At 31.8% G+C, this 14,146-nt stretch overlaps 1 protein-coding gene across 2 annotated transcripts in view; it reads right to left on the reverse strand.

Moving 5' to 3' along the window:
- LOC142976565 (scavenger receptor class B member 1) overlaps nucleotides 1–14,146 on the reverse strand; it is a 52,041-nt gene that overhangs the window by 2,808 nt on the left and 35,087 nt on the right. For both annotated transcript variants that reach the window (XM_076119996.1, XM_076119997.1), the window contains exons 4-10: nucleotides 8,269–8,432; nucleotides 5,828–5,975; nucleotides 2,453–2,656; nucleotides 2,013–2,137; nucleotides 1,048–1,209; nucleotides 651–757; nucleotides 280–398 (exon numbers count right to left, since the gene is read on the reverse strand). In XM_076119996.1, coding sequence (XP_075976111.1) covers nucleotides 280–398; nucleotides 651–757; nucleotides 1,048–1,209; nucleotides 2,013–2,137; nucleotides 2,453–2,656; nucleotides 5,828–5,975; nucleotides 8,269–8,432 — 1,029 coding nt within the window. The remainder of the gene's footprint in view (nucleotides 1–279; nucleotides 399–650; nucleotides 758–1,047; nucleotides 1,210–2,012; nucleotides 2,138–2,452; nucleotides 2,657–5,827; nucleotides 5,976–8,268; nucleotides 8,433–14,146) is intronic.

Raw genomic sequence — 14,146 nt, forward strand, 5'->3', positions numbered from 1 at the left:
ATTGACCCTACCTTCCGAACTGGCGGTAAATTCACTCTCTGTATCATTGACTATCGTAAGTGTCAGCATTTGACCTATAGGAATACATGATTTGATTTTGATTACGTTATTATTAAAGTAGTATAAAAAGGTACTAATGATAATTTTGATCAGATTAAAATTTACACTTTTTCGCGTAATGAAATTAATATAACAGCAAAATAATTTCAAGAATTAAATTAGCTTAGCTAATAGATACTTAGACTGATAAATAAAGCAGTAAAACCTGATTTGACTCACCGGTTCCAGTTCATAGAAAGAATTATGTTCTTCAGGGTTTGGGGTCATTCCTTCGAAATATGCCAAATGTTTGGGGTCCACGCCTAAGTAGTGTGGCTTTGTTATCGCGATTGGGAAACCTGGAGATAAAATTAATGTTATAAGTAAAAGGAAAATCCACAACAACTATCACTGTTGTTATTTCGTCTTTTTTCCATATTTTTTGACCAATACGATTTCTATATTTGACCAAAGTAAGGTCACTCAGATGACTCAAGTAAAATAGAATTTTCTATTTATTTTGGATAATTTTCAATTATAGGTAATTTTTAGGCGTATAAAGATAAAATATGTTGCATAAGTATCTTTGTAGAATTTATTTGTTAGTTTACCATAATAACAGTTTCGGATATCGATGAATCCTTCAGGAAGACAGTCGTCAGTACATTTGCAGTCATAAGGAGAACTTCTACTAAATGCACTCTGTTCCATCGTAAATCTGTAAATAAAAAGATAAATTTTTAGAAATGCGAAAGGACATCATAATGTTTGGTGACGCAAGAAAACAAGATGAAACCAGTCTATTCGAAATATATTTTTAAAAACATTATTATTGTTTTGACCTTATCCCAAAATGGGGTTGACTGGGCAAGTACACACAAAAGCTTTAATGACAACATGTAAGCATTGTTAAAAATATTACTTGATCGAGCTTTCTAAATTAAAGTTACAACTCTAAATGCCTTTACTATACTAGTATATAATTTCTTCATTAAATAAATATCTTACCTATAAGCATTGAATCCGAACTCGGAGGCAGTTTCGTTAACGAAGTAGAAAGGTAAAGTCCTGCAGGCTTGCTTCCTGAACACGGTGAAGTTGCGACCCTTCTCGAAGTGTGCGGGCAACATGATGCCTTCGTACGTGCCTTTGATTCGGTTGCACAGGATACTGTGGGTAAGAAAATTAACGTTAAAAGATAGTAAAAAAATATTACAATACCGTTATTGAAAAGAGTTTCTTCGGCATCTATCAGACATGACGAAACGCCTATCTCACTACAATAAAAGAACGATATGATTTTATGAAAAACTTAAATAACGCTGTAATATATATCCCCAACCTGCACTTGGCCAGCACGGTTGACTCAAGGCCTAACCCCTTCCCCACGTTTGGGATGAGACCCTTACCCAGCAGTGGGACAGTAATGGGTAAAAATATATAAAATGTACGATATAATAATGAAATTAAGATGTCAACTAACAATTTTGACTATCTACAGGTTAATATTATAGTTGGGATACTCTTCAGAGAGCACGTAACTATATAGCCTTTGTGCATGACTACTAATAGATAGTTTGCTAAAAACAAAGAGCTTGGTTTGTGAAAACTAAATTTTGCCAAATATTGAAGGTGTCTTTTCTAATTTGACTTGATTTTTCCAATCAAAATGATTGGGCAGTATCGATAAAACATGCCTTATATTACTTTATATTACTTAGGACTTTTACCATTGATAGTTGGTAAATCTTAGGTTTTACCGGAAAGTCTTAGGATTTACCACAGTTCGGGCTTTTACAGTAACATATACATTTTTGTACCACAGTTCACCCTACATTTTATAACGGATAGAATTGTGATAAGAAACAAAATAAATTACAACGAATATTCGTTTTCCTTCAGAAGGGCCGTAAAGCCTCAGGCTATTGTGGCTGTGGCAACCGGGTGTAAGTATTTCAAGTGTCAAATCTTACCTTGTGTTCCAGTCTTTGTATCCTTGCTCTACAAGTCCGATACTGTTGGCCCATGTGTTGAGGGAATATCTCCTGCTTGCGTTTTTCAGTTCCACTTCAGCTGGTTCATTGCGGTCTGCGTATAACTGTAAGACAGTGATTGGGTTAGATTTTTGTTGTACAATATGTGTAAAGATTTGAGTAGAAGTTCTGACTCAACGTTTTAGCTAAGATTTTTGCTTAATTTCCACTTATGTATACAACTTCTAAGCTTTAAATCACATAAGATATTAGGTAAGTATTCTACTTTTAACTTATTTTTTATCTTTAGATCAACTCCTACGAAGAAAATTCTAAATTTAAATCCGGAAATGGCGAATAATAGCTATGTAACTAAGCAATTATTAATGCATATAAACGCATATAATTTGTTGTTTTCGAATAATGATTTATTTACGTACCCGATCAAGTATGCCAATTTTCTTGAAATCGATCCATCCCGGCAGCAATCCATTGGCTATGGTGACGATAGGATCGTAGTATCCCCATAGAAGCTGTTCAATATTGAGATCCTTGAACACCTTGGAACCAAGAGCGGTCATGGAGTAGTAGGCTCCGGCGTTCGCGAGGTAGCCCAGCTTGTCAGCTGCTAATGTACTGATAGCCTGAAAGAGAGGAAAACCCATGAAAAGGTGTACTGAAAATGAAATATTTTAATAGCATACCTACATACAAAAATCACACAATTCTTTTGTCTCTGACTACCCATATGGTATATTGGTATTGGCAGAGACAAAATCAGTATGCTTTTAAATTACATGTCACAATTTTCTATCTAAACCATTATGCTAAAAAGACTTGCAAGTTACATGGAGGAAAAAAATGATTTTTTTACTCAAATATACCTAAAAAATTGTGGAAATAAAAAAGTGGACAATATTTGGAACTACACGTGACTTAAAATTTAAAAAAATTACTATAATCCAAAACTTATCTCATTTAAAAAGTTTATGGCACTTTATGGATATTTTTTTCTCTTTATCTCTTTGCTACCTCTTCCGTATAATAAGTTAACGCCATATAAGGTTAAAATTATGTTATAAACTTCTTATATAAGCCTAATAAAGGCAGACTTAGGTTAATCCCTAGACTAGTATCCAATAAATCACTGACTCAAAGATCAAATGTACCGTACATCGTTAAGATAGCCATGTTACCAGATTAAACGGAAGATCTCACACTAAATTAACATGTTTAACACATTTGTTATAATATTATGCTAATTTAAACAAAAACCTAGTAGTCTAACATTCTTGGTAGATTTTTGCTCGTAAAATAAAGTTTAGACATATTTTTTATGATTATTGCGCAACTAATTAAAGGTTAATCTTTACTAAAGCCATGTGGAAATAAAATATTTAAAGTCAGTCTTACAGCTTATGGTACCTACCTACCTTACCGAAATATAATGACAAGCAAATGTATGAACAACTATCGAAGTTTCGTCTTACGAGTGGTTAAACCGAGGTTATAATTTATTAATACAAATAATACCTACGCTTATTTCATTACGTGCATTTGAAAATTTTAATACAAAATGATTATAAAATATTCTTACAATTTAGACTTTTTGTAAGAATGATAATAATATAATGATAAATTAGAATAAGAAATACAAATACCTAGTCAATCCAAATTTTACTCACGTTTTTATAAACGCCGATTAATGAAATTAGTTTCGATAGGTTATATAAACGACACGTGGCTCTTTGAATATATTATAAATTTTATAATTTATTAGATTTTCGGTTACAATACTAGAATTCAGAGTTCATTCAAAGTTGTTTAAGGTCAATGGCAATATTCTATGTTAGTTACATAATTAGGCTTGTAGAGAGATTTGATAGCCTAGTAACCAATGTGCAATGGCATTAACTTTACAGGAGGAAAAACTGTATTTCTAATAACAACCAATGGATGATTTAGCAACCAGACTGTGGATACCAATGGACCACCAAGTAGCTATCGGGAGATGAAGCTCAAGAAACTAATAAGTGCCATATACATATTCTGCAACCACAATTTTTCGATTGATTCGATATGTTACACTCCCGATTCTCGATAATAACTAGCAGCTAAATAGGTGAACAAGTATTCTTATAAAGCCGTGGTGGCGTTATAGTCGCAGTGGTGTTAACCGCCTATTTAAACGGTATATATGTAATACAATAGGTATGAATATATAACGGTATATAACGGCTATAAGCAGTTCAAATATTATTACATTGAAATCATACCTTAGAAACATAAAAGGCTATTTTCTATTTACATTTAAATAGATACATAGTTTTTTATAGACGCAGTAACCCAGTTACCTATATTTATACTAAACAATTTTATTATAATCACTACAATTAGTTTTTCTACAAAAAAACTAAACTAATTCATTGGAAGCCTCTAGTAGGTTTAAAATTAGGCTAAGATTTATACAACCCAGATTTTTTGTAAGATAAGGCGTATTTTGGTCCTATATTTTTTAATTAAGGGGCGTGGACTGTTCTAAAAATGTCTAGTAAATTAATAAGTATATATATGGGCGTAGTTTGATAAAAACACGATTATTAATGCAAAATTTAGATTGTTAGCTATGTGCCTAACGGACTTTTCAAACACTATAATTATAAAGAAGCAGGTTTTTTGTAGTCCAGTTGTTTATATATTCTAGATCTTTATTTTTGTTGACAAGTATTAAAGAATCATTCAATCCGTCTATAATGTAAAAAGTTTCTAAGTACCACCCATATCATCCAATAGACTTAAGTCAGCTGACATTAAATATGCCCATTAATTAAATACGATACAGAAGGATTTATTGTTAACAATTCTATCACAAATTGATAATCAATCGGAGATAATTTTAGTCTCATCAAATATCTTTTACTAACTTTTAAAGCATACATACAAACATATTATCCTTGAAGGATGTTATACCCGAAGGTGCTGGTGTAAATAGAGGTGTATGAAATACATCAGCGTTTCACAATAAATAACGTTGGTCCCATGTAAGAGGAGGCGAGCTTATAGCCGTTGTTGGGCACGCTAAATAACTCGCGTTAATTCCTGTATCCTATTATATGTATATTAAACGTGCAGCATTAAAAGTTATAACTCCTACCATTAAGAAATTCCTACTTATCTTAATACTTATTTTAAAGTTATTGAAGGAATAACCCAGCTGATTCACGAGTATATTTTTGACACAATAACATATTAGTTACATGACACGTTACACTAAAGTCATCGGCCTAATAACACAGTGTTATCAGTCAATAAAAAACAACTATAGTCAAAACTTTAAGATAATTAATTAGAACATTGTATACGGAAGTTGTTATGATAAATAGATGATTAGATGTTTATTTCGTGTTTTCTCAAGATTTTGAAAGGATTTGAATCTTGATTTAAATAATATATAAGTATGTGATTTCTTACACAAGAACGTAGTGTTTTCAAGGGGGTCTAATTTTCGTCTTTAGAAGTTAGTTAAATATAGCCTTATTTTTTTCTGCAAAACAGGATTTATTTTCAATAACCGAGCAATTTCGTGCGTCATTGATTTCTATGATTTCAAGAATTATCCTTTCTCATTTCTCTTTACTAAAATGTGGCAGTAAAGTTAAGATAGGCAGATGTCAAAGAACTAATTAAGTTAATTATTGTGAACAATATTTGACCTGGACTATACGACTTGATTTCTTTCCCAATGCGTTACTTAACAGTGTCAATATTTTATTAAACCTTTACGTGATAATTAAGACATTAGTAATTGAACTTACAATAAGCGGTATATTAGGCACGGTGATCTTGATATCGGAGGGGTCGCCCAGTGACTCGTCTCGTAGGAACTCGAGGTGCAGTCGAGGCATCATCGAGAGCACTCCTCGCTCTCTGTCTATCGTCATGTTCTCGTTTGTTCGTACTTCCCTGAAAATTGTACAAGTTGTTAGTAAATTGTAGCTAGAAAACTATAACTATGTGTATTTTTGGAATAGCATTAGCTTGTGAAAACCTTGAAATCTAGGGTTGGTTTTCCACTGAGTATACCTAGAGAGTAGATAAAGCTCCTTATATGGGTTTAATATTAGGTAAGTGTGGCATCCATTAACAATTAAACTATTTCTTAATAAACATAGTCTTGGCTATAGTTTTTTTTAAGTTCCCGATTGATTGAAAATATTATTAAAATAGGACAAAAAAGTCCTTTTGGGGGTCATGTTGCTCATGTTTGTATAGATAACTACTAACTAACTCTACACATTTTAACAATATAACGTCCAAAGGCTTATTTTAGCAATGGTGTCAAAAATACTACTTTAAATTCGCCATAATATGAGGATTAGATGATTCTTTTGTTAAAACAAGTTTCCTGTGGTAATTTGATACTGGTAAACGAACGCGATGACCGCAAAACAATGGTTTTTGTCGCAAACATCACGAGATGTTTGCTATTGTCATTCTGTCCAAGTATAACTAGTCACAAGTTTGGGGCTATTAACCTGTTAGGTACTTTACTTCATTTATCCGAAGTAATTTTGCTACAATTTCGATGTTTGATGACTATATATAAGGTGTCTAAACGTCAGATTTTTGGGTTCGTACTTTCGCGAATTATAGTAGATTAGATTTCACGGCTTTGCCCGCGTGGATTTTCACCCCCTTTGAAGTGGAATTTCCAAAAAATCTTTCTTAGTCCCACACTTATTAAGGAATCTTCTTACAAATTTATATTTCTACGCTCAGTAGGTTCGGTTGAGCTTTGTCCATCAGTCAGTAACGGAAGAGTTTTTCTAAAATTTCATTCAAACGAAGCTTGGAAATGAGAACGCGATAAGAATCAACCGAAACTTTGTGCGAAGCTTCGTTGAATTGTAGTAAGTGCCTTGGTGCTAATTATGTGTAATCGTGATCGTGTAGCGTTACTATATTACCTTCTTAAATAGATGATCTCATGACAAGAACGACTTGAAACGATGACAGTTTCGTTTTGACTGACTTTTATACAGTGAGTTGCATTTTTTAGTGTAGTGTTTCTTTACTATCTAAATGTTAGCTATGTGACTTTTAGAATATGAGATGAATCATGTAACTTAAGATATAAAATCTATGATATGTCTAATATAATAATATGCTTAAGAGTAATAATGGGTATTTTACTAACTATTGCTGATCAAATGGGCTGAATTTTTTTTTTTTGCAGTTTACACATACTTTGACAAAATGGTGTAAATAAAATGAATTGTAAATATTCTTTATGTAAACAAACAAAACGTTAAAAATATGTTTATTTCGTCAGATTTGGCAAGAAGAATGTAGATTTAATTTGCAAATGTTTTGTATAAAGTTCAAAAAGGAGGCTGACCTATTAAGCATCTATATAAGGTGTTAAATTAAATATTATTAGAAAAATTGCAAATTTTGTCGGAAGTGATCCGGTCATAAGCGGAAGACGGTATTAGTTTTATGTGTCCATTCTTAAGGCTTTATGTGTGATTCCTTGAAGTGTTTCCCAGAATTCGGCCACAGTTTGTAGTATATGTAAATAAGTGTTATCAATAAGGAAGTAATTGTTTAATCAGCTAATATTCATGAAACAACGTAGACAGGAAACGTGGACGTCATGGAAATATCTGTACAAACTTATTGTTGAATGAAGCTTGAGTATTTACTATCTTTAAAAAAACTATGCACAACCAAATTAAACCAAACAATTTTGAATTTTCTACGGTTTATACCTAAATTTCACATTTCTTAGGGGATATTGTTGATTAAAAGTCTATATCACCGCCTCTGACTCATAAAATGCAGCTGAAAGTTTCATGAATTTTAAGTTTTGTTGCTAATCTTTACCATTCTAATTCAGTATATTACAAAGATATTTCGTTAAGTCTATACATTAAGTCTATCAGTCAGTAGAAGAAAAATAATTGTATCTAAATCGGAGTACCACTACTTTTCTTAATTGAAAAACCTATGGTTTAAATAATACCAAAGATTGGATTTTTTGCGTAGGTACATCACTTTTATCTTACCGCTAATCGAACTTTTTGACTTTAGCGAAGGATTGACATTAAAATAACAATAAAAAACATTAAAATGGTTTTTTTATGGAAAAATTTTATCGGAATCAACAAAGTAATAATTTCTATCAATTTATATAATTATTACCTATTTAAAGGTACCCGTTTAACATGTTTTCGTTTTCCAAAGTAGTACTTACTTATATCTAAAAGGTCCAACTTCTTTGACTCTCATTACCTTCTCTGCGCCGCTGAGGTATTCGGGCACGTTCGTGTAGTTGAACACCCACACCTCGTTGAACAGCTCGTACGTCGGGTTCTCCCACATATTGTACAAGAATGAACCTTCTCTCATGTCTAGGACCTGAGGACAATGACAAAAAATGGATTGAGTATTTGGTACCTCATCATCAGCCTAGCATTTCCTCCAACTATGTTTTAGTCGGTTTCCAGTCTCACCGGATGCAGCTGAAGTACTTTCATGGATAATGAAATGTTTTTCGTGGCACGACTGCCTATCGAACCTCCACGGCCAAAAATAATTTTAACTATCATATTTTTTATCATCATAGTTTTAATGTAAACATACTTTAGAGTATTGGGGCACACCAAATATCCCTCAAAAAATATTTAGAACTTGTGAAAATTTAGAAAGTAGAACTTGAGAAATTTTAAGCTTACTTATGAAAAATTGTGCAAAATATCAAAAGCCATGGTATTTTTAGAAAATAACTTTGTAAAATTTCCACCCAAAAAGCAAATACATATCGACGCAAACGCCGTAGCGGACGCATCAAATAATTCCACGAAAAACACACAATTAGCACATATATACAGAAACAACAAAAACAAGTTACTGGTAATAAAAGCATGTTATATTTGACACATTGATATTGGTAAATTAGGGTCACAATCTAAAAATATTTTGTTTTAATTTGATATTTTCGCACGACACACTGTACCTACTACGTCATTCATATTTTATAGTAATACTAGTTGACCCGCGCAACTTCGTTTGCGTCGCTTATGAGAACATGCGTCAGAATTTTCCCCGTTTTTGTAACATTTATTACTCGTACTCTGCTCCTATTGGTCGTAGCGTGATGATATATAGCCTATAGCCTTCCTCGATAAATGGGCTATCTAACACTGAAAGAATTTTTCAAATCAGACCAGTAGTTCCTGAGATTAGCGTGTTCAAACAAACAAACTCTTCAGCTTTATAATATTAGTATGGATATTAGTATAGATTAGTAATAATATTAGTATAGATTAGTATAGATATCAAAAATGCAAAAGTCAATATGTCTATTAATCTTTGAAGACTAAATGACTGATTAAACCAATTTTGATGAAATTTAGCAATGAAATTATAGGGCGTTAAAGACCAGAAGTAAAAGAATATAAGGCATGCTTATCCGATACAACCTACACTGTGTTTACTAAGCTATAATGTTTTACGAAACTTCGTTTTCACGAACATATTTATTAAGGTGTCATAATATAAGATAATGTTTTTACACAAATCCACTGGTGAACCACTAAAACGGCTGATGCAATATTACAAGTGAGCAGAGCCGCGTGGGTTAACTAGTTATAAAATAAAAACTCAACTTCCTGTCATAAAAAGTATTTAAGTGTGAACTTATGTTTTGAAGAGTTCCGCGTGCAAATACCGTATGTTGACAAAAAATAAAACAACGGGTTTTGTAGAAATAACAATGGGTAAACCGTTAAGATGTTAATTAAACAAACTTAACCTTTTATGTTTAAGTTGCAGAGCTCAAACATGACATAGTTAGCTTGTGAGGTAATTATAACTGAATAATAATACAAAGGGAAACCTAATTTTACGTATTCTCTGACTTAACTGAAATGATAAAAAAAATTACGGCCTAGTTGAAAATCGTCCTCTTTTTTAAAGAAAGTTAAAAAAACCTGTTTAAAAAATCGACAAATTCATAGCTACAGCGGGATTTTCTATAATTGGTTTCATGATGTGGACTAGCCAGCAATGGTATTAAAATTACGTGAAACAAAGTTCTTGTTCTTCTCCAATATTCTTGCTACGAGCGCTCCTTAGTTTTATTAAGAATATTTTTTTATAGGTATCTTACCTTTATTCTTTTCTTTATATATCTTCTTCTTCTTAATCTAAATCTAAATTCTTCTTCTTATCGACTTAGATTTCGTAGTCGTTATCAAATATTATATGGATGTCATTGACACATATTTTTTTAACAATGAAATGTTATTATCCTTGTTGAACATTATTTGTTCTTCGAAATATTTGTTAACCAAACAAACAGAATGTTTATTTTTATAAACATGTTGCTTATTGATCTCCAAAAACTAATTGGTACAAGATAAACGTTGTACAAATAGACAAGCAGCCGTGAACTTCGATCGAGCGTATAATCTAACGTTTGACTGTAAACCATCCGGGATAAACGGTAGATTAGATAATGACTATACGTCAATCAAGTTAATATTAAAATTAAATATATTTCTTATTATTGTTTGAGGCAGTGAATTAATTTTACTACACTATAAATGCGAAAGTTTGAATGTTTAAATGGATGTTTGTTACTCAATCACGCCAAACCTCCCAAACGGATTTTGATGGGTACTAAGGTACTTCTCATCCCCGAAAATCTTTAAAAATATTTTTATTTATTGTGTGTGAGGTAATTTATTATTTTGCTCTACAATGAGGTAATGTTCATTACTTAGTTTTGTGGACATAAAAGACCTTCAGGCTTAGCCCGTTATAAGTGTCGGTAGTCGTCCTCATTTAAAAAGTCATTAACACGGAAGAAACAATGACCCTTACTATTGTCACACATCATTACCTATACCATTACCTACCTAAAGTCACTGAATAGACTCTTATGAACCTTCTACTCTCAGACCTTTGAAATCGAACTACGATCATATTTTCCATATCCTGTAGCGCGATTTTCTATTGTATATTTAAAATTCAACTTAAGGAAAGTTGCTCTGTCGCAAGAACAAGATTAGTTGCCCTGTGGGCTTACTCCCGACAGAATAGAATTGAATTCAATTGAATCAGATTCGAGTCTATGTTAAATTTTACTTTGAAATTCCAAACTAGCGCGTGATCAGACACTGGTTTTAAATTAAAATAATCTTAATCGAACAATTTAATGAGTTTTATTGCCTTATTTTATCAAGAGTATGATTATCGGCTGATCAAATTTCATTGTAAAATTGTCGATAGCTGATCGTCCATAGTACCGACTGTAGAATCGCGCTACTGGTTACAGGCAAATCTGAGGTTGTTTTTATCTAATTTCTATTTGTCATCCATGTTCAATGTTCGTCTAAGCCATGATGTCACCTATAAAATTCCACACCTTTGCAATCAAATGATCAATCACTTGATACGCAAGTGTTAAAGGTGACTGTACATGAAGGCTTTTACGTAGAAGTTTGCATTGCGTTCTACGCTTTAAAAATACAAGCAGTTTGGGTAAAATGTCTTGAAGTAAAGATACGTAAGCCTAAAGCTGGTTTGTTTTTACAGGGGGTTTGAGGTATAACTTAAAAAGTAGGTGTGTAGACAACGAATAAAATGCTTGGGCTTCTTAACACAATATCAGCAGAACAACAACCATCCATTTCTCCTAAATTTAAACGCTTTATAAATATTTAGTGATGGTAGAGTCATTCAGTTAGTTTTAGGAAACTGTAACTCTTTTAAAAAATATTCACAGTTCAGAAGTTATTATAGATAGGTACAGTGTTTTAAGGTAATCTTAGTTTATATAGGGCAAAGAGGTAAATCCTCATAATATGTATGTTCATCTTTATTGGGCCGGTCATATATTTTTTTTCATATGACGTCAAATACGTCAGGAGATGAATAGACAATTTACAATGTTTTTTCAATATTTTTTGCTCCTAACTTTATATTAATTAACTGTCATGTTATTATAATGTTTCGTTTGTTTATTTATAAGTAATTGGGATGTCATTTTGAACATTTGTGACGTCACTACTGGTGGTTTTTGTTGATATAATTTCTTGTGTTTGTGGTAACCAAGGAGGTAAATTATTTGGATAGGTAGTCAGTTAGCAAAAATTCGAGATAGATTATTAAAATAAATATTCATAATGTTTATTTGAATAATGTAGTCTGTGGTGCGGTTTTAACACAAAAAAGGGAACTAAGACCTGAACTTGAATCAGTCATGCAAGACTAGTTTACAAAACAACTAGTATTCTTGCAAAATTATAGCATTTTTTTAAATATTTGTCATGAAAAACTGAAAAAGAGCATTTCTCAGTTACTGATTGCGTTTATCAGCAAAACTTAATAAGTTTCCAAATTTCTTACCGTGAGAAGTATAAGGAAAATACAATAATAAATACAATTAATATTCAAAAAAAATAAACTGTTGAATAGTAGCAAAAATAAACCCGTAAAACGGATCTTTGAACTTACAAAAAAGGACATCTATCGACTGTCAGTTTAACTAAAGGTGACTTCTTACATAACACATACAAATGTAATTGATTCTTTATTATATTTGACCCTAAATAATATATCTCGTGTCACGTTTTTATGCAAAACAGAATGCAGGAATAGGATAGTTGGCTGGTTATAGAAAAATAATTAAGTTTTTACTCGTAAAGGGTTTATCCAAATGCTCATGTAATGTAAATTTTTCTCGTAAATATTGTCGAGATTACGATTATTACGGACTGAAACGTTATATTAAGCACTCATTTGATCCCAACGAAAATACGAGATAGTGACGTCACTATGTTGTATTTCTACACTAAATGTGTTTTTGACATTTCATAAAGGATTGCTTATTTGACTGGTAGTTAACTACTAAGCCATTTCACGTTAGAATTGTTAAGCATTCTTAAGTAAAAAGCGTTAATTCCAGTATGATGTTATGATATAAAATCGTCTCTGATTGCTACTGTCAATTAATTAAACAATTACTATTTGCAGTTGCCACAATATTAATAGGACATACGACTTTATCTTTTAATTGGTTATAAAATCTTATGATCGGGAATTCCGAATGTATTTTATGACCTGTGGTTTAAATCAATTTGTGTATTTATTTAACTTTAATGTACTTGAGTATCAAGAGTAAGACGTATAAACAATATCTAAAGATGTTTGTTTTGATTAATGAATATAAACAATACGAAAACCAGAGGGGGTCATGAACGATCGATGATCAGTGAGGTTCAAGAACGATGGTAAGATTTGTAACTTTATTGTTGTATGATTGATTTATATGAAATATGAATTAATGTTACAATGTTATGAAAAATGTACTTAACTACTTTTTTATTGTTTCGGCCAAATGATTTTATATTACATTTTCTTTAAGAGCATTCCCGCTAATTCAGCAAATTTACATTTCTAAAAACATAGCACTAGAAAATTTAAGACACTTAGAAAATTTTGACACGAGGTTAATTTACTTAAATACAAACAAACGTGGGTTACAATAATATAATTAAACATCGTTAAAGTTTGCAATGTTTAACACCAAACGTGTTAAAAAGGTTACTTACTTCTACTAGTTAGGTATTAAAATGAAACGTTTAAATTATATGATCCTTTACTCACTCATTAGTTTATCTCACCTCGAGTTACCTTTTAAATTATTTCAACTGCCGGAAGGGACTTGACCTGCCCTCGGAAACTTTAAACACTAACTTCGGCTAATATTTAGATACCTATATTTGGATATACTTACGACCTTTAATATTCAACTAAAAGTAGTTAGCCTTAAGTCTATTATTAGATATAGTATTATTAGGTATGTACATTTTGATTACCGTAATTCTAGGTATAATAACTAATGTGGCTCAATGTCCTGATAAAAGGGCCCTAGTATAGTTTGTCCTCCTGAAAACCACAACAAAATATATGCAGTGGGTAAAATTGTCAGCATGTCACAAGAGTGTTAAAGCCGCGCAATTATATGAAACAGTCAGCGTAATTTGCTACTCGACGCCAAATTAGTTCTTTTACTATACTTTTCGGGAAGATTCAGACTACAGTAGCTCAATCCTTTACAGTCG

Source organism: Anticarsia gemmatalis, chromosome 11 (assembly GCF_050436995.1).
Source record: "Anticarsia gemmatalis isolate Benzon Research Colony breed Stoneville strain chromosome 11, ilAntGemm2 primary, whole genome shotgun sequence".
Classification (NCBI taxonomy): domain Eukaryota; kingdom Metazoa; phylum Arthropoda; class Insecta; order Lepidoptera; family Erebidae; genus Anticarsia; species Anticarsia gemmatalis.